At 50.5% G+C, this 20,027-nt stretch overlaps 1 protein-coding gene across 1 annotated transcript; it reads right to left on the bottom strand.

The window, feature by feature from the left end:
- Positions 1–1,638: 1,638 nt before the first annotated feature.
- On the bottom strand, positions 1,639–19,899 carry GGT7 (gamma-glutamyltransferase 7). The gene is made up of 15 exons (XM_062505084.1): positions 19,716–19,899; positions 16,757–16,983; positions 15,503–15,654; positions 14,224–14,338; positions 13,630–13,697; positions 12,889–12,962; positions 12,279–12,472; positions 10,149–10,236; positions 8,981–9,108; positions 6,458–6,546; positions 5,529–5,681; positions 4,904–5,021; positions 4,259–4,396; positions 3,248–3,347; positions 1,639–1,802 (listed from the first exon to the last, which is right to left on the bottom strand). The coding sequence occupies exons 1-15, from the start codon at positions 19,897–19,899 to the stop codon at positions 1,639–1,641; spliced, it is 1,992 nt and encodes a 663-aa protein (XP_062361068.1).
- Between the last annotated feature and the right edge of the window lie 128 nt (positions 19,900–20,027).

The following is a 20,027-nucleotide window of genomic DNA, read 5'->3' as shown; positions in this document are numbered from 1 at the left end:
CAGTGGGAACTGCTGTGCTCCTCTCATAGGTGGCTGCACTTCAGCAGAGCATTAAAACACCTCCGCTCTCACTCAGCCCAACATGCTTCACTGGGTTGTTCTGAGATCTGCAGCTCTCACATGGCAGGAACAATTAGTCCAATTATCTGCCCTGTGGCCCAGATACCTCAGAACCAGCCCACAGCATTGGATGCCAGAGGGTGGCACAAACAAGGTGTCACAGGGTGCCTAAGGAGGAAGGTCAGGGTGAGTGGTGTGATCATCAAATTAAAGAGCAAGACAACCATAGGCAGACATACATATATAATATGTACAGTGGCCATGGGTGCAGTTGCACCATGAAGGAAAACATCACATTTTAGACTGCAGAAAATGATCAAACTCTGGATTTTTTTAGTGCCAAGTGTCTCTAAGTTGCCAGCGAAAAGAGCAGGAAATGTCCAAATGTGGGCTGAATGACCTGGTGCAGATGTCAGCTGGGGTATTCTTCCCTTCTTAATTTCAGAAATGAAATGCAAGAGCATTCTTTCATTTTCACTACATGTTTTGGACAGAAAATTATCTTGGTAGTGTTTGGTTTGGTTTGTACTTTGTGAAAGGATGAGCCCTGGGAGGACACTCAAGGTCTGACTTTTCCTTCATAAAACTCTCTTCAGCTTTTCCAATAGATTCACTAGGACTAAAACACAGAGCTACGGCACAACCATTAATTCAGTCAGCAGAAATTCCCAAGCTTCTCTGTAGGAATCACCCAGGCTTTTGGAGCAGGCTGAAGTAAGGCAGTGGAGGGAAAACTTTTAACCCACCCAAATGCTCTCCATGTGGTCTTCAGTCTGTGATCTGTGGTTTTCCACAACTCTGTGGAGTACTGCTAAGGTATCTCCAAAAAGTGTCTAAGAAAGTTAAACCTCATCACCATTAACCAGTGAGGAGTCTGAACCTCTGTAAGAAAACTACTGCAGGGTCCACAAGTTGTTAGAGGAAGAAGTTGGTAGAGCTGTTGAAAACCATTGCTCTGCTTACAAAATCAGATTGCCAGCCAGTCTGTGAAACAACTGGATTCAAAGTATTTACTGCCAAAATTCAAGGTATGTAGTGATGTGAGCACAGGAACTTCCCTGGGATGCTGCATGCTGGTAAAAATCAGCTGCCCAGATGGAGTATTAGAGGACTCCCCAATATTCCAGCAGCAGGCACCTACAAACACTACATCAGGCTGTATTAATTACTGGTTTACACTGGAGGCAAAGAAGGAACTTGGGAAAGACATGGAGATGAGAATAATCATCATCAATATTAACAGCAGCAGCAGCTGTTTTTTCCCTTGCTCATGCTCCTGATCCCAAAAAGTAAGATGCTGGCTGGAATTGGGATTTGGAAAGACTGAACTATTAGCAAGACTGCCAAAAGAAAAGTGCTCCTGCCACTCCAGTAACAATGACACGGCTGTTTGCAATCCAAATCATTGAGAAATAAAAAGAGAGCTGGATGTTTGTGCTGTCCTCTGGTACTGTCAAGGTGGGGAGTGCAGAACCTCTTCCCAGCAGTGTGCAGGGCTGGAGAAGGGGCCACTTCAGAACATGCACGTCACTGGGGTTGTGTGTCAGCCTTGGTCACAGAACACGGCCCTGGGAGCTGCTACAAGGTTGTGGCTCCGGCAGCATCTGCACTCCTGGGGTCCTTCAGGCCAATGATGAAACTGTTGGTTCTCCTGACCCCGTGAACCAGGGACATCACTGGGACTTTATCCACCTGATGGCCCCTGGCCACAAGAAATTCAATATCTTCTTCAGGAAACTCACCTGCATTTGAAAAGAGGAGTTGGTAACTGAAACCAGTGCTGCCTTTGATGCAAAGCTCTGTCTAACACTGCTGGGGTCTGCAGTGTGGGGAACCTGCCTGCAGCCTCTTCAGAAGGTTCCAGCTGGGCAAGCCAAGGGCCAGAAGCCCCTGCTTTGTGCCAAGGGCTATGGGAGGATCTACACCACCATTAAAGGATGTGGAAGATTGTCCTCTTTGGAAGAAGGGGAAGGTATGTGGTTGACATGAATTGTAGTTATACTTCTTAGAGAACATGAGGCAGTGTCCACTCTTACTTACAAATAGGACTATTAACAATTATTAGTCAAAATAAGATGCAAGAGAGCTCAGAGCAAACAACAGTAAAACAAGTTGCCAAATTATAAACTTTGTGCTAAGCCTCCCAACTTCCCCCGCATGTATTTCTTAATCTTCCAGACATGTACCTCAGGTTGTTGCTCTTCTGCTTTTATTTCGTTCATTTGATGGTTTGTAATATCTGTATGAGTAAAAGAGCCCAAGGCCCTGGAGGTGTGGGTGCAGCTGGACAAATGGAGCAGGGACACAGAAACCCTACTGGTATTTAAGCTTTATATATTGTGTCCTAAAATGTGTCTTGATGCAAAATGTCCAAACTCACAAATTAGGACTTTGTGAAGTTTTAGATTTAATTCCATTTTAGTTTCCAAGTCTGCAGGGCACACTGCAGGACAGATCCTTTTTAGATTTTTCCTCTGAAATGGGAAAGCCCAGAAACTTTGGCTATTTGGTATGGAATGAGAACCAAATTTCACTTAGGGTTTGCTCTGGTGAAGTTTGGGGCAGTGTGAAAAACACCAAATAGACCAAGACTTACATTAACAAGGACAAGAGGTAACAGTACAGACTGCAGAGTGCCAGCACTGATGCTGTGTTTTCAGCACTGTCAAGCTACAGGCCTTGCCATAAGCCTTGCCCTCTTCCCAGCTTCTGGAATTAAGGGACATGGACTGAAAAGTGAAGGAGTGTAATTTATGTCCATGGTAATAAAATGCAGGAAGGTTTGAGCAAATGTCTGGGTGAAGTTGAGGCTGAAATATTTTTGATTTGTATATTGTCCATGGCATCTGATCTCCAGAAGGATTTAAGGACAGGACAAGGCCACTGCCACTAGGAGATGAGCTGGGACAGAGGGAGGGTTGGGGAGAAGCACCTGAAAGAGTTTGGATAGGTGGTGCCAGAGGGGTCAGGAAGCCTTTCCAGGACAAGAGGAAAAGGACATGGTTCAGCAAAGGCTCCACGCTTTGAAGAAGTTGAATTCTGATTCTTGTCTTCTCTAAAACACACTCCTGGGGACCCTAGAACATGATGACCTGAGGCGCTTCATTGCAGTGTGCCAGGAAAATCCTGCTCTTTTCCTAAACTTGCTGGATTTGTAAGCTGCACCCCACCCCATACCCATACTCACTGTCAACCTGCAAGGTGTTGGACTGAAGCTGGGGGTGAAGTCGACCAAGTGACAAACTTTCACTCAGATTCTTGTTAAGCGATAAAACATTTACCAAAACCTGCAAGAGAATAAATTATCCTCAATAATTAAAAAAGTGATGAGAATAGGAGAAGCCAACTTCCTGAGCATCCCCAGATATTGGTGGCTCCATCATCTACACATGAAGAAGGCAAAAGAGATTTTGAACCATTTACTAAACTGCATGAACTGCTGCAGAAGTGTGCACACACTAAGAGGTCATTGGAATAGGGCCTGTATGTTGCTGCTTGTAAAGCAGGACATGTTCAGGATAGCACGGGCTTGTGTGTCTGGAACATGATGTAAGCTCTAAAGAAGTGTTTGTTACAGCCAAAAGCTCAGCATGTGACTTCTCCAAACAAAGCACTACGAAGCAGTTCTTGGTGTTGTTTTTTGCTCTGAATATTGCTTTCCAAAAGGTAAGGGAACTGGGAGCCCTTCTCAGGCTTTTCTTTTCAGCAGTTCATTACTGCCCTACATGCAATCAAGTTATTGGCAAGTACTTCACCTCGTTACAAATAATAAATTAAGAGGAAATGCCCAGTTTATATTCAGTGTTGAGCTGGAAGGATTCAGTTGGGAATGCCCCAAAAAAGCGTTTCATGTGGAAAAGGGCTAAAGGGCTGCCAGTTTCCTGCAATTTTCTGAATAACAAAATGTTCCTTTTTTTCTTATTCATCCTTAAGATGAGTTTTGAATAAGTATTACAATGACAAAAACCATTATAGATTTTGCCAAAATGATGCTCCTCTTCAATTACGAGTGGTGCCACCAGGAAAAGTGCAAGAAAAGTAATCTGGTAACCCTTAGAGATTTGAAATAACCAAAGAATGGAACTGGTGACACCAAAGATTGAACCAGTAACCTGTGGCCACTAGTTCTGACCCAGCCTGAGACAATTAGGAAGGGAAAGGAGGGCACCCAGCTGCTCTTGGAGGACTCAGCACCAACCTGGACGATGCTGCTCAGGGCTCTGTCCCCATTGTTGGCTCCCAGACACAGGTAGGTGCCACACATCCCCACAGAGGGCCTCACGATGGTGGGCAGCAGGAACGACCGCGGCCGCTTCCGAGGCTGAAGGAGGTTTTGCTGCAGTTGAAGAAAAGTTGCACCAAAAAATATCAATAAGCCAACTCTTCCACTGAAGGAACATGGAGCTCTTCCAAAGAACCACCCCAAAAGTGGGATGGTTTTACAATGCATAAGGTAGCACTGGAAGCCACCAGCACAGGTCTATATTTGTTTCTATCCAAGACCTGAAGACATTTTTCCTCCTACCCATTACTTTTTAACCTGCAGAACAAAAATTCATGAAGAGGGTGCTTAATGTAAGTCCACATTACCTAAAGTCCATCTGGACTGCAGGGAAAGTAGGTAACAGTGGTGTTTGATAATTCTACATTGCAATAATAAGTGATGGACATGGAGCCCTCTTTATTCCCCCCTTCAGTGGCTCATATAATGAAAAATAGCAGCTTTCTACAGGCTGTTGTCTTTGTTATTAATAAGGCATTAAATAGCTCCCCTGTTTTGAAGATGAGAATAAAATTGGGGAAAAAAAAAGGTAAATAAAATATTTGTCATGTCATTCATTACCGGCCTGGGAATGGAGTGGTTCATTGTTTTATTTTGCCAGGAGAAGTCCAACATCTGGCTGTTCAGGAGGATTCCAGAGGGTGTTACTATTCCACTGCCAAAGGGACGATTCAAAGAACTGAAAAGAAACACAAAGGAATTTCATAAAAGTCATGCCAGAGATTTTTGTACACCTTGAAGCTTTCAGGGCTCCACTTTGTCTTCATAGAGATTCTTTGGTGGTTCTCTAGGGCTGGTGGGATTGAGGACAGACAATTTCCATGCACTTAGGAGCAGAAGCCACATAGGCCACAACAGCTCTGTCCCCCTCCCCATGTTTGTGTTTGAGGATTCCCTTTGCTGTGATGGATCTGCCTCCATCAGTCCTACATTTGCCATCACCTCTCTCCCAGATACAGGCTACTCCAGCCATGTTTCACTGTCAGAGGGCTCTAAGACTGCACAGGGAAGAACAGCACCAGCCCACACATCCCAACCCCATCTCTCCCATTCCTCTGCTGCAGGACTGATTGGGACAGAGCAGCCCGGCTGCATCAGGTCTGGTCCCGTCCTGTCCTGCTGAACCTCTCCCTCCTCCCTGCTTACACCCTGAGCTCTTCGTGGGGGGAAGAGGCCAATCCTTTACCTGACCACAGCGACGATGAAGTCATCGGGACCCATGACCAGGACCTGGCTGGCGGCGGTGCCACTCTGCAGGGCAGAGTGAGGCACACGAAGGTCAGATGGGAAGGACTGGGAGTCATTGATCAGCTGGCGCAGGGAATTGGCTTCTGATTTACTTCAGCAAGCAGAGAGGGAGAGGAAAGCAATCTGTGAGCCTGGGGAGCTGGACATGTCCTGGTGTCTATACACAGCTGTGGCCAGGTGTCCCCGAGGGGCAGAGTGAGGACAGGGGGCTGTTTTGGTTCACCCCAAGGAAGGAAGGGGTGACAAGGTAGCTCAGTCTGCACAGAGTCTGCACTCAGTCTGCCATGAGCCTCCAAAGGCTCTGTCTACTCCTGTTTGCCCTTACCCTTGGGAGTAAACCCACCCCCAATGGCCAAGGTGACAACACCAGCTGAAGGCCAGTCTTCAGCAGGAGAACAAGACAGGCCCAGCCCAGTCACCAACCATGGCTAAACCTGGCTCTGAGGTGGGAAGTTGGGCTGAAACCCCAGGCCTGGCCTCCTGCACATCTGGGTGCTCTGCAAAGCCCTAAGCCTCACAATGGGGCAGGGAGAGGCAGAAGTGGCAGGTGTAGCCATGCCCACAGGGATGGCTGCTTGTCTGACCCACTCAAAGGGAATGTTTAGAGGTATGGCAAAGTGGGAGGAACCCTCAAGCTCTAGCTGGCTCCAGGAAACTTTTGAGTGAGGACATCCTGTGACCCATCTCCAGAGCTCTGTGGTATCAGCTGTGATCCTTGTGAAAGAATGAGCTCTGGGAGGACACTCAAGATTTGACCTTTCCTTCATAAAACAGTGGAAGAAAAATCTCAGGGGACCGCAAACCCAGGAAGGATATTCAACCCACACATCCTGCAACTGTCACCGTGCCTGTCCTCCTCAGACATACCTCACCATGCCCTCTGCTGTGTGAGTGACAGACACATCACCAGATGGGTCTCCCAAGTTGCTTGCTAGGCTCAGGGCTATTTTTAGTGTCTAAAGAAAGAAAGGAAAGAAGGAGAGGAAGAGAAGAGAAGAGAAGAGAAGAGAGAGAAGAGAAGAGAAGAGAAGAGAAGAGAAGAGAAGAGAAGAGAAGAGAAGAGAAGAGAAGAGAAGAGAAGAGAAGAGAAGAGAAGAGAAGAGAAGAGAAGAGAAGAGAAGAGAAGAGAAGAGAAGAGAAGAGAAGAGAAGAGAAGAGAAGAACATTAATGTGGCCCTGGAAATACAACTTCTAAGACTCCAAACTAGAAGAGGTATCTGGTGTCCTGGTGTCTTGGCTAAAACTTATGAAAAAAATTACCAGAAGTCTGCGTTCTGGGAATACCTCTGCGCAAAGGGCTGCCACATGTGGGTATAGGAACCAAAGAGCTTCAGTCTGGCATAGCAAACTCTGCTGGTAGAGCCAAGTGAATCCAGCAGCATTTGTACAACCACAGAATCACATAATGGTTGGAGTTGGAAAGGACCTTAAAGCTCTTCACATTTCACTCCCCTGCCATGGGTGGGACACCTTCCCATGTTTCTCCAAGCTGGTCTTGAATACTTCCAGGGATGTGGTAGCCACAGCTTCTCTGGGCAACCTCTGCCAGTAGCTCACCATTCTCACAGGGAAGAATTTCTTTCCTATACCCGACCTAACCCTGCCCTCTGGCAATGGGAAGTCACAAGTGCAACATCCCTGGCAGGAGCTGATGTCCAGTTCAGTGGTTCAGCTTCATTGCCAGCTGGGAGACAGGGCCTCCAGGATGCCATTTACTTCCTCTTTCCATTCCTGAGTGGTCACCACAACAGCAGAGACCAGACTGAATCCCAATGGGACAGGGGGTGCTAGGCTTGCTGCTACCTCTGGATCCCAGCTCTGCCGGCCCAGCAGAAATGAGCTGTTCTGTTCCACAGCTGCTGCCCAGCTCCTGGCTGTAAACCATCCAAAGGGCTTGAACAGAAAGCATCAGTCCCAGCACACATTAGGGAATGATGGTGCAAAAGGAGGAAAGGATCTGATTTCTTAAAACCAGAATCCTCCCTGAGCAAGTCCATTGAAAATGGGAAGATGCAATTTCAAAGAACACAGTTTATCTAGCCCTAGGACTACAGCATAGCCAGGGCAGAGCCACAAGGAGAGAAAGAGCTGCTCCTCAGCCAAGCCAGGCTGTGCTGAGCAGAAACACGCTCAACGTCCAGCTTGCAGGCTGTGCCATGGTCATTCAGGATTCAGAACAGTCCACTCCCCTGCAGGCAGCCAGCGAGATGTGACTACTGTTTTGGAATGTGCCACACAGCAGCAGCTTCTCCTTGGCTATCAACTGTGTTGAGAGTAGAACAAACCTCTGGAGAAGGTGGCATTTCCATGGAGCAGTGTCCTGGCCACTGCATCGCATCAGGGGGGACAAGGGCTTGGAGACCAGGGAAGAGCTCCGTGGAAAAACACAGAGTATGTCCACCCCAGAGTTTAAGCACACCTTGGTCCTGGTTGTCCCAGGGCTGGACACCTGAAGCTGGCTTAGCACTGAACCTCAGCCACATGGTCAGCTGTGAGACCCAGGCAATCAGGGTTACACATCTCCTGAAGTGACTGCCTTGGAGCTGCAGGTTGCTGCTCCAGGAATAACAAACAGGTGAAACTCTTGGCAGAGCAAATAGATTCACCTGAAGCTTCCTGAAGAGAGCTCAAAAATTACTCAGGTGGGTCAACCTCCTGTACCTCTGCACAGTGTGTAACACCTTCAGTTGCTGCATTTGTGCTGAGACACTCCCAAGTACCCACTGTCCTGTCTGCTACAAGGATGTAGTTAAATCCTCAATTAAAATTCCCAGCTCATAAAGCCCAGCTGTGAATCTGTAAATCACCAACGCATAAACCCCATCTGTGGAGCACCTAAGAGCACAACTCTGCTAACAGAGCAGGAGACAGAGCACTTGCTCAACCTCCTGGGAAGCTGCAATGTTTTGACAGGACAGTCCTAAATACTGGAAAAGTTGTGGACCTCAGAGACCAGGAGGTGAGCAAAAATGTTAACTTTTTAAAAAATGTGAAGTATTGGGTCAGTTTTCACTATCATCACCATGTAGAAGCTTTTCTTGCAGCACCCCTTGCAGTGTGCTTGGGTGCTCTGCAATGGCCAGGGCCACTGCAGCTAAGAGGTAGAGGAGCATGATGGGACCACCCTCAGGTGCTGTGGGGTCATTCTGCAGAGATAATCATATACAATAAATAGATAAAGCCACAGTTTGTTCTGGAAAAGTTCTTCCTAAGCAGGAAAGATCCTGTTCAGCCTCTGAGACAGCAACACTGCTCAGTTTTACATTTTAGTAATCTATTTGCTCATAATCCTCTGGAAATAACCTACAAACATCTTTGTACAACCATAAAATGAAGAAATAATTTTCTAGCTGCACAAGCAACTCAGCCAAATGTTGAACCTCCACTTACCTCTGCCATCCAGTGTAAGATATTCCCTCTGGATCCTTGCCTTGTGATGTTAAAGCCCTCAAGGATGTTCAGTGCTGTGATCAGTGCAGGACCTGCATGTGGAGGTGGGGGCGTGAAAACAAGGTGCCCTGTGTGGAGGGAAAAGAAGAGGAAGGAAGCTACTTTTGTCAGATACCATCCAGTGAGAACACTCATCCATGAGTCAATGACCTTGAGGACAGGGAAACCCTTCCAGATTCAAGGGGAAATTATAGAAATGAACATGATTTGACAAGGGTTTCACAGAACATCTTTGTTGTATCTTTCTGTTTCTTCATGAAGGATGAAGGAAGTTCAAACAGGGATGCTATTTTACATCTGAAATTCAATTCGTATTGGTTGGCTGTTGGTTTCTAGACTGCAGCATGGAAGAATGGAGATAGAATCATAGAAAACCAGACTGGTTTAGGTTGGAAGGGACCTTAGAAGTCATCCAGGCCCAACCCTTGCCATGGGCAGGAACACTTTCCACTGTCCCAGGTTGCTCCAAGCCCTATTCAACCTGGCCTTGGTCACTTCCAGGGATCCAGGGGCAGCCACAGCTTCTCTGGGTACCCTGTGCCAGAGCCTCACCTCCCTCACAGGGAGCAATTACTTCCTAAAATCTAATCCAAATCTCTTTACTTTTAGTCTGAAATAATTCCCCTTGTCTGTCACTGTCAGCCGATGCTAAAAGTCACTTTCCTGCATTTTTATAAACCCCATTTACATATTGGAAGGCCACCTAAAAATGGGCTTGCAACATTACAGCTATAAGGAGGGTAAATGCAGTCTAGGGACTGCTAGAAAAGAATGACATTTTAGAAACTTCTTGTATAAAGTTAGCTTTTTTCCCTTTGGGAACTGTCTTTAGCTGTAGGTCCAGCTTCTATTGAGACATTGCATCAAGATATGACCATGTTGCATCTTTAGACTTACAAGGGAAAACACATTTCAAAGTGCTGAAAATCTCCTGAACCACCCATTACACATCAGTGTCAGCAGGGAACAGCAGAAAACTCCCTGGATGGCTTTTCTGCAGACATTTCAGCACAGCTTTGACTTCAGCTCTTTTTCAAAGTTGTTGCCACCCCTTGCAAGGTGAAGAGAACTTTCCCCTGGAGCTGCATGGCAGTGGGTGAGGGTGTACCTCGATAGATTGTGTGCACAGGCTCCTCCACAGTGACACTGTAATTGCTGAAATCTTCCTCCACCAGGACACCTCCATACTTGTGGACCTGCACGAAAGCAAAGCAGTGCACACTAAGCAGGCTGGGCCAAGGCTCTCTGTGCTCCTCATACTCGCCCAGGGGAACACACCCCTCACTGTCAAACACACTCCACTGAGGTTCCTGGGCCAAAGGCCAGGTTCCTTAGGATACACTGGAAATCTGTGCTTTCACAGCCCTGGTGACCTGGCTCACTTTTCAGCATTTTAAGGAGGCTCTGCACTCACCCAGGGGTGCTCCCAGGACATTCTGTCTGCCCAGGGAGATGGGGATTGGTGCTGCCCTGCAGCCTTCCCTGCACTGGGTGGCAAACAGGAGTGTGTAAAGGTGTATTGAATACTGCCAGGATTATTGATCCAGGAGACAAGGAGCCTGGGTGGAGCAGGCTGCCATCACTAGAAATCTCAACTAAAAAAAAAACCACTGTTCCGAGCCTATTTGAAATTATTTCAGCTGACAGTGGGTCTGCTGTAGCCTTGGTGTTCCTGTAAGATTCCTGTCAGAGGTACAATGTACCAGGGTTGGTAACGTTAATGAACACAGGAAAGATGGGCCATTCCCTCCACTGCAGGTGTCTTGTGGTTGAGTCGTAATGAAGATGAGAGAGGACCATCAGAGGGTGGTGGGGCACTGCCCAGGCTTCCCAGGGAATGGGCACAGCCTCAAGGCTGCTAGAGCTCCAGGAGCATTTGGAAAATTCTCAGGGAGAGGGTGGGATTATTGGAGTGCCTGCATGCTCTGATCTCTAATCCAGACAGCTTCCTTGGCAGGAAAACTCCTTTTCTGGCAAAACTGTATGAATCACTGGATCAGGGACAGCATGCTTTGGGGCCAGAAAGTCAAACAACCCCAAAGCTGTCTCTCCTATTTGGGATCTCTGTTTCCTTTCCAGAGAAAAGGCTGGTTGAACCCCAGGGCTGTGCTGAGCCAGGACCTGGCTCCCCAGACCCAGCCAGTGGGGAATGGGGCACAAGGAGCAGAGAAAGGGGAGAAGTCCCTTTCAGTCAGCCATACACTGAAGACCTCTCAAATTCCCCAAAGAGCACTATTTTGCACCTGTGCCTGGAAGCAAAGAGTGGGTGTTTTGGAGCTGTTCTTGATTTCACCAGATCGATATCCTCCCTGTGCTGAAACAATAAACACTTTGTGAAGGCAGCACTTTGCTCTGCAACCAAAGCTAGAATTGTGCACTGGTTCCCAGAGCTTGTCAGGGTCTGTGATGTGGCAACCCTGGGCCTTGCTCCTCCACAGGGTATTTTTTCTTCCCTATGGCAGTCCCCAGGTCAGGGGAACACGGTGACAGACAAAGCAGGGCTTAGCTGTGGAGATGCTCACAAGCTTGGGACTCTTCCTGCTCCTCATCCTTCACCTCTGTTATAGTTCAGGTGGATTGTAGATTTCCAAACACAGAGCCCACAGATGTCTGATGCTTGAGTGGAATGAACACATTCCAGACTCTTGATGAGCTATTGAAAGAGCATCATTTGAACCTCAGTGGCTCAATAAAATGGTGCCCTAATTACACTGACTGCAGCCACACAGATATAAAAGTTGTTATGGTTTGTTGGGAGCTTTTTTCACCAGAATTACTTTGTCTGTTCTGATATTTTTTCCAGAGCAGCTCTAACAGGAGTTCAACTAGGGCAACCCCAAGTGGGACCAAGCCTTTTTAATCCTCTGCTCGTAAGACTCACAATTGTTTTTTCAAACCATCTTCCTGGAGTCCGTATCCTACAGTCCCACTAACCACAACAACCTGTTTCTTACCAACCTCTTGTTCTGGGGGAAAAGGCTTTGTCACCCAAATGAACAGAGCCCAGAGCCCAAACCAATTTTTGTTTTCCTTCAAGACTGTCCTGGTTATAGAGGAAATGGAGGTTTCCCTTCTGTAGATTGTGGGAATGGCCTGTCTGTCACACCACTGCAGGGACAGGAAAGGAAAAGGAAGCATCTGTCCCCATCACTGTGCTGGCTTGGCTAATCTCAGTTTGTCACCTTAAGCAGGTGGCAGCCCCAGGCGCCAGCAGGTGACAGGGGCAGTCCTGGCTCACCTCGGAGATGATCTCCTGGGTCAAGTTTCCACTGTAGAAGGCTGACACCCCTTCTGCCCCCAGCAGCTGCAGCACAGCCGCAAGGTCCAGGCGCCGGACGAACATTCCAGGCAGCAGGGGCTGCCCACCTGGCAGGAAGATCTCATGGAATCGGTCAGAGAAGTTCAGGTCCTTCAGTTCACTCAGGGCTTTGGCTGCAGGTGAGAAGGGGAAGGACATCCAGAAAAAGCAGGGGTCAGGAAGACGCAAAGAACCTGGAGTCACTGTGCACCTGATGGGGATGTTGAAAGCCTGCTGCTGCCTCTGACCCTATTGCAACACTAGAGAGGAGCTGGATCATGGGTCCTTTGGAACTGGGAAAAAAAACTCAAAGAGACCCCAGCACCCTTCCCTGCTCTGCCCTGGCTCTGTCCAGCCATGGCAAAGGACTCATATTTGGCTGGCACCACGCTGTCCCCTAGCAGACTGTGGCTCACACATTGTTCAGCTCCCAATACCATCCATCTCGAGGTCCACAAGGCCCTGATTTGCTATGCCTAACCCCCTGCATCCCCAGCTGCCCCACACAGTGAACGACCCTGTGCTGGGCAGCTGCCCATCTGGTACTCACCCAGATCATGTGTGACATTAAAGCCAGTCTGGGCGACATCGGCTGTGAGGCTCAGCAGCTCGGACCATGGGAGTCTGCCAAAGGAGAGAGGACAAGGAGAAATGGGCCTTGGAAGGTGAAGTGGGGCAGGGTGTGTGGGAGCAAGCACAGGGCTTGGCTCTGCAGTCAGGGACTCCTGGAAGACCTGGCTCTGGAGCCAGCAGTGGCAAAAATGAGCACTGAACTTCCAGTGCTTGTGTTTCTCCTTAACAGGATCATCTCAGTGCTCCAGGATGTGCCCCAGAGAGTCAGCGCATGGATGGGGGAAGGGATGTCTCAGCAGCAAAATCTCAAGCTAAGCTGTGGTCCTGAGCAAGTAATTCAGATCCCTCTATAATTCAGTAATTCAGATCTGCTCTGATCCCAACAGACCACCAAGGGCAGGGACACTTCTTAGGATCCAGCTAAAGAGAGAATGAAAATGCACAGACATGCAAGACAATGTGCTGCACTTCTAATAGAACATTTACTGTACATCTTCTTAGCCAAAATTTCACTTTGTAGAAAACATGACCAAACTGAAATTTTTATTTTGTCTATGAAATAGCAAAAATAAACAATACTCTTTCAACACAAGCCTCCGAGTACCTCTTAGCTAATTTTGACTGCTGGCTGAGAACATGGTCTGAGGGCAAGGACTCATATGCTTCTAGTTCCCCATGGGGACCCCAGGGCACAGCCTGTGCCAGCCTTGTGTCTTACCTGCCATGTAACTGGTGTGCCTGGTGCATTCCTTGGATCATGCCTGGCACCCCCACGAGCAGACCTGGCTGTAAAATAGGAAGGACAGAAAGGAAGAGAGTAATCCCCTTTCCATGAGTTCATGGGACACCGTCCCCAGTTGCAAGTCAAGGAGGTGCAAGTCATGTTTACTTTGGAATTATCTACATAGTTAGGAGAGGGGAAGAGGTCTGTAGCAACACACTTTACTATGGAATAAAAGGTTTTGGAAGAAGAGAGGCAAATTCAATCTTGTTCTCAACCTAGTTTAGTCAGGAGAGAGAACTCAGCAGAATGATCTGGGATTATGCTCCTTCCTGGGGCTCTTGTTCTCCCAACTCCCTGCTGCCACAAACACATGCTTCTTTACTCCCCAAAGCTCTTCAGGCATTTTGGGGCTGATAAAGAAGTGTTTTCTCTAGATTCCTCATGTCTGTAGGGCCCAGAATCTCCCATGATGAGAGAGACCTCTCATTACTTTGCTGGGCATATACCACTCAGCCTGAAAGTTGGAGGGAGGAGAGCTGGAGACAATAACAGCCCTGGAGGCAATGGCTGTGGGATAGTGGTTCTCACCTTGGTGTCCTGCTTCAGGTCTCCTTCCAGTGGGATGCCCAGGGGAGCCACCTCACGGAAGTCGATCACCCAGCTCCTGTTCTTGCGGATGTCGTGGACCAACATCACCCCGCCCCTGCGGCGAGAGAGGGTCAGAACGTGGCACCGGCGGCTTCCGCAACAGCCACTGCCCTATAGCTTGGGTAGCACTGGGGCCAGGCCCGGTCCAGTGTGACAATGGATGCTGTGGCAGGGCCCCAGGGCGGCCGGAGGAGCAGGGAATGCTGCTGTCCTTCCCTAGGGTACACACCAGGACAGCCAAGGCAGGGTTGGTGAGGGACACAGGCAGCACTGTGCTGAGCCTGGTGAGGCTGAAGAAGTCCCTGCCTGCCTGGCCAGGGCGCCACTGGCTCTGTTCCACTGCCAGGCTGGGACCAGCTGGGATTTTCTTTCTAATCTGAGCAGCTTTGCTAAAAAAGAGGGTGTTTGCTTACAGCAGCAACTGGTGGTGCACCTGGAGCAGTGATCAGGTGGCTTAGGTTTATGCAACGCTCCTGAGCCGTCCCACAGAGTCAGGAGCACCAGGCTCACGTGGATGCCACTCTGGGTATGAGGACTGGGACAAGACCACCCCTCCTTGGCAGCTGCCTGGAGCTGGGCTCAGACCTCAGCCTCAGGAGCAGAGCTTGTGGAAGGCAGGACTCGGGCTCTGAAAGCACTGGGACTGAGCCTGGGGTGTTTGTAGCTCCTGGCACACTCACAGCAGGGCTCACCAGCCCTCTCGAGCCTGGGGCTTGCATGCTCCCTGCCACCACTATAGCAGAAACAAATTTCCCTGCCTGAGGGTCTCTGTCCTGTGCTGACAACACAGTACACAGGTCACTGTGGCAGACGTGGACACTTCCACTGCCTGATATCAGAGCCCTGGCACCACAACCTAAGCCTGGCACTGCCACAGAGGCATTTCTCAGCTGCAGAGGGACTTTTTACAAGGGCAGATAGTGGCAGAATAAGGGGGAATGGCTTTACACTGAGAGAGGGCAGGTTTACATCAGGCATTTGGAAGAAATATTCCTCTGAGGGGAAGATGGTGGGGCATCTGGCACTGGTGCAGGCAGCCCCGTCCATGGAAGTGTCCAAGGCCAGGCTGTACAGGGCTTGGAGCAACCTGGGATAGTGGAAGGGGGTGGAGCTGGATGGGCTTTAATGTCTTTCCAACCTAAACCAGTCTGTGATTCTGAGAAACACTCACTTGAGGACACCCGAAGACAAGAGCAGGGGACGAGTGTCCCTCACTTACCCTCCCAGCCCTGAGGTGTGGGGGTTGATGATGCCAGTGCAGAGGGCCGAGGCGATGGCTGCATCCACCGAGGAGCCGTGCCTGGCCAGCACATGGGTGCCCAGCGCAGTGCAGCGCATGGCGTCCGTCACCACAGCACCGTGCTGGAATAGCTGAGACAGGAAAGGGTTGTGCTGGCCAGTGGCAGATCTGCTGCTACTGCCCAGATCTGCACCCACCATGGTGGCACCTGAAGCTTGGGGCCAGTGACGAGGCTGTGGCTTCTTCAACAAATGCCAGTGGGAACCGTATGTTTCTCGGCACATCCCTGCTCCAGGGCAGCTGCAGGTAGCCATGGCCACCAGTTCAGACAGCTTTGCACACTCCATCTGCCAAGGTGGGGGGCCATGTCTCCCCCTGCCCCTCATAAGCCCAGGGGCTGCTTGCTCTGCTGCAGCCAGGCAGTCACTGGGAATGCGGATACAGCTGCAAAGAATGCAGCATGCCCCCAGGACCAGATTGTTCTCATCCTTGTGCCAGTGCTGTGCTAATGCATTCACACAATATTTTAAAGAGCTGATTTCATCCCTATGGCACAATTTGCAGCATCTCAACAAGAGCCAGGTTGGCCTGAGGACATGCAAAGACAGAAGGGTCATGGCAGCATGTGGATGGTGATGGTGACTCTGGGCTGAATGTGACCCTGGCACAGGTTCTGCAGGAGGATCCAACCTCATGGTCATGCTGCCTTGGCTCTGCAATCCAGCACTGGGCTGTGGAACAGATTAGAAGGAGGTTCACCTCTGTTTTTAGCTATTTTCTTGCTTGGTCTTGCATGAATTTTCCAGAGGTGAATCTGGGCATGTCTGCCCATAATCCATAAAACTCTGTCCAAGTGGACAAGATGCCTACTGTTTAACTAAGGATTATTTTCTGAAAGCACTCCCATCTGGATCAAACCATAGCTAAAGTCACAGCAGTGGAGTTGTCTGTTTCCCTCCCAGCAGCACCCCCAAGCCTGCCTGACACAGCCCCACACATCCTGCCCATGAGGCAAGCTCTGAGAGTCTGCCTTGGCTCTCCAAGCAAAACCTCTAGGTGCAGGAAAAGGCCTTCAAGCTAATTTGGGATGGAACCAGGGGGAGACTGAGCACCCAGGGCCTCACTGACACCAGCCATGGCTCCCCTTGCTGAACTGCTGACTGGGAGGGAAGTCAGGGAGCTCTCCCATCTTTGGAGCCAAAGCCCAACCATAAAACCACCGTTTTGTCTTACCTGAGGGTCCCCAAAATAGATCTGCATGATAAGGGCCACAGTGACACCCGTGGCAAAGGTCAGGCAGGCAGTGATGATGACAGTCAGTCCATCCTGCTGGCAGCTGCAGTCTCCAGAGAAGGGATCCTTGCTGGTCTCCTGCAGAGGGGACACATCCTGGCTTCCCATCTCTGAGGAGGATGAGGGCAGGCGCTGGAGCCGCACAGACTTCAGGAAGGACTCTGGGTCTTTGTGGGCAGCAGGGAGAAAACAAGTGTAAGTTATTGAGCAACCTGGGGCTCTTATTGCAGTGTTTACCCAGCATGACAATTACACTGAGCCCCTATCAGCATGGCTATCACCTTCCCTAATGATCCCAGCTCTCAGGAGCCTTTCTGGCTCAGATAGTGCTTTGAATCATCTTACTGATCCTTTTCTTAAGCTCTTAATTATTCCAAACTGACTTCCCTGGAGACTAAGAGAAACAAAAAAATCCTTGAATTTTTCTCAATTTCAGTCCATTCATTAGTCGCCAGTGATAGGCTACTCCTATGCTCCATTTGGACAGGTTCTTAACACAGCAATCAGGTCTCTGAAATGCAGTGGGACTGAAGGAGGAAACTAAGATTTTTAAAAAGATGCAGCAGCTTTACTTGGAGCTGTGATTGAGCTAAAGCACCTGAGCAAAACAGAGGTAAAGCAAAACATTTGGTCTGGGCACAGAAAACGCCTCTAGGGAAGCGAGGGCAGAGAGGAGCAAACCTGCAAACCGGAGGCCTCCGAACATCCACTTTCTCCGCTGCAGGAAGGACTCTGCTTTATTTCCTTGCTTCCTCTGGCAGATGAGGCCCACTGAGAAATGAAGCCACACACTGGACACCCGGCTCCAAGATGGCAAAGTAGTGGGGCTGGGGTTTGCGGGGCCTCAGCAGGATGAAAAAGTCTTTTTACTCTGAAAGATGCCTTGAATGTCTGTGAGTGTCAGCTGCTGCCCTTGTGCTGGGAAGACACTGGCTAAGGATGCCCTGCCCGTCCCAGTTGCTGCCAGTCACACAGAGCTGCTGGGGCAACTGTGAGGTTCTACCCATCCCTCATGGGCTCTGAAGGGAACCAAGTAGCTCAGGGCATCATCCAGTGCTCCAGGAACATTTTTTTCAGGGGCTGCAGTGCTCTGTGCATCCACAGTGGAAAAAGAGGGGCACCAAGTGGAAAAGTCAAGATGAGAAGCTTTTCCCTCCACACAGATGTTTCCTGGGTTTGGAAAGGAGAGGGGAGTGAGCAGGAAAGCCCACATTCACCATCAACAGCCTGTCTGTCTGCTCTGGCAGGTGGTATCGCCCTGGGCACTGCCAGCCCAGTCCTTGTTATGGCATTAACAGGACCTGGCTGCAGTTCTCCTGAGGTCAGGGAGGGAAGGAATTTAAATTTCAGTGATGCTGCAACAAGGAGTAAACTCCTACAGCCAGGGAATCCCCTCAGGATGAATTTAATTTCATTTGTGCTGTGGTGGTTTATGAGTGGGACTGGGAAAGGCTCAGCTTTTCCAGCCTGAGCCTCTGAGCACACACACTGAGCCCCTCATGGGCTTGTCTGGTCTAAGTGAGCTGGACAGAGTAGCAGGACTGGCTGGTGGCCTCAGTGGGAGCCACAACTGGCCTAGCAGGGGCTCCCATTGGGGTGGGGAGTCCCATACAGCCCTTGGCACACTTGAGTGAGACCCCAGCCTGACCTGCAGGGAAACAGTGAGGAGTGACCTGGCCTCCTCTGCCCAGTCCCTCCAGGACACCATTCCTCTGCTCTGGTGACAGGCCAGCCATGCACAAGGGGACATGAATACCTAGAAAGCAGCTGTGGAAGAGGGCAGACCACAGCTCTCCCACCACAAAGTACCTTCATTCTCTGCCACAGACATCCTGTTTTTAGTCTCTGTGACCACTGTGACCACAGCTGTGGTGTGGGGATAGGAGCAGCTGGAAGGGGTCACTTGGGAGCAGTGGGAGCCAGAAGCAGCTTGCACAGCCAGTGCACAGCTGCCCATCCCAACAAAGTGCATGCTTTGAAAGAGAGGCCACCAAATCCCACTAGGGTTCCGTGGGGCTGTGAAGGAGATGTGGCTTTATGGGGGAGCCAATACTTTGGAGAACCAGGGTCACCTCAGGTCTGGAGCTGCTGCAAAGAAGATCAGAGACTGGAGCTGCTGGTAGGCTCTGCAGGTGCACTTGCAATGAGTGCCAGGAGAGCAGCAACTCTTTTCTCCAGCCACCCCACCTGCAGGCATTGGCACTGCCAAAACTGCACCAGATTGTGGGTGTGTGACAGAGGCCTCGTGTTTCTAGGAGAGCTGTTCCCAAACCCCTGCAGGCAGCAGCTTTGCTCGACGGTCAGGAGAGCACAGGGTGGGAAGGGGCAATGGGAGCTTCACCCGTGGGCATAGCGGGACAGGACAGAGGGCAAGGGGCACCTGGGGCTGTGCAAACATGGGGGCTGACAGGCACCCGGACTGGTAACCAGCCCCAGGGGGGAAGGGCAACACCACTTGAAGAAACATGACATGGGGGAGAAACAACTCCTCTCTCAACTATGGAGGAGGAAGCAATCAGTTAAAAATAGGCAGAGGATTTTCTTACAGATCAAACGATCACCTGACTTTATTCCAGCTGAGCACCGGCAGGATAGAGCATCCCACACAGAGGGATGTGCAAGGAGCCCCCCAGGGTGGGGGGATGCTCAAAGAGCATGCAAGGAGGCCATGCATCAGTGGTCCAGGCTGGAAGGCCAAACCGGCTGTGGGAGAGCACATTCCAGGCTGCCCTGGGAGGCTCTGTGTGAACCCCTGGATCTCTGGCTGCTTTCCGTCCCTCAGCGTGAACGCGGGGCCGGGGCCCGGGGACGGCGGGAGCCCGAGGAGCCCCGCTCCGGGCGCGGGGCCGAGGGCCGGGGGTGCCGAGGGCCGCGGGCGGGCTCTGCCGCCGCCCCTCACCCGTGTCCTGCTCGCCCAGGAACGCGTCCTCCTCCTTGCGGGCGCGGAGGCCGCACTCGGGCGCGCCGCTCGGCTCCTCCTCGGGCAGCCGCGGGAAGCTGGTGATGCTCATGTAGTCCACGGGCGAGCCGGCGGCCAGAGCCCGCTGCCGACCCGGCTCCGCCGCAGCCGCCGGCACCGCCATCGCCGGGTCACCCCGAACCGGGTCACGCCGAGCCGGGCCGGGCCCACCGCCCCCGGTCCAACGGAGCCGCCCCGCGCCGGGCTGGGCCGGGCTGAGCCGCCGGAAGGGGCGGGGCGGCGCCGGGCCGG

Source organism: Cinclus cinclus, chromosome 18 (genome assembly GCF_963662255.1).
Source record: "Cinclus cinclus chromosome 18, bCinCin1.1, whole genome shotgun sequence".
Classification (NCBI taxonomy): Eukaryota; Metazoa; Chordata; class Aves; order Passeriformes; family Cinclidae; genus Cinclus; species Cinclus cinclus.
The sequence above is the reverse complement of the archived record's forward strand: the minus strand, read 5'-3'. Positions and strand labels throughout refer to the sequence as shown.

Excerpts from the sequence above, each read along its gene's own strand:
- GGT7 (XM_062505084.1), bottom strand. The coding sequence starts at position 19,899 with ATGGCGGTGCCGGCGGCTGCGGCGGAGCCGGGTCGGCAGCGGGCTCTG. Across the intron at positions 14,339-15,502 it reads CACACCTCAGGGCTGGGAGG|GGGCGGGGTGATGTTGGTCC; the intron begins GTAAGTGAGGGA and ends CTCTCGCCGCAG. Across the intron at positions 6,547-8,980 it reads TCTTACACTGGATGGCAGAG|ACACTAAAAATAGCCCTGAG; the intron begins GTAAGTGGAGGT and ends TTCTTTCTTTAG.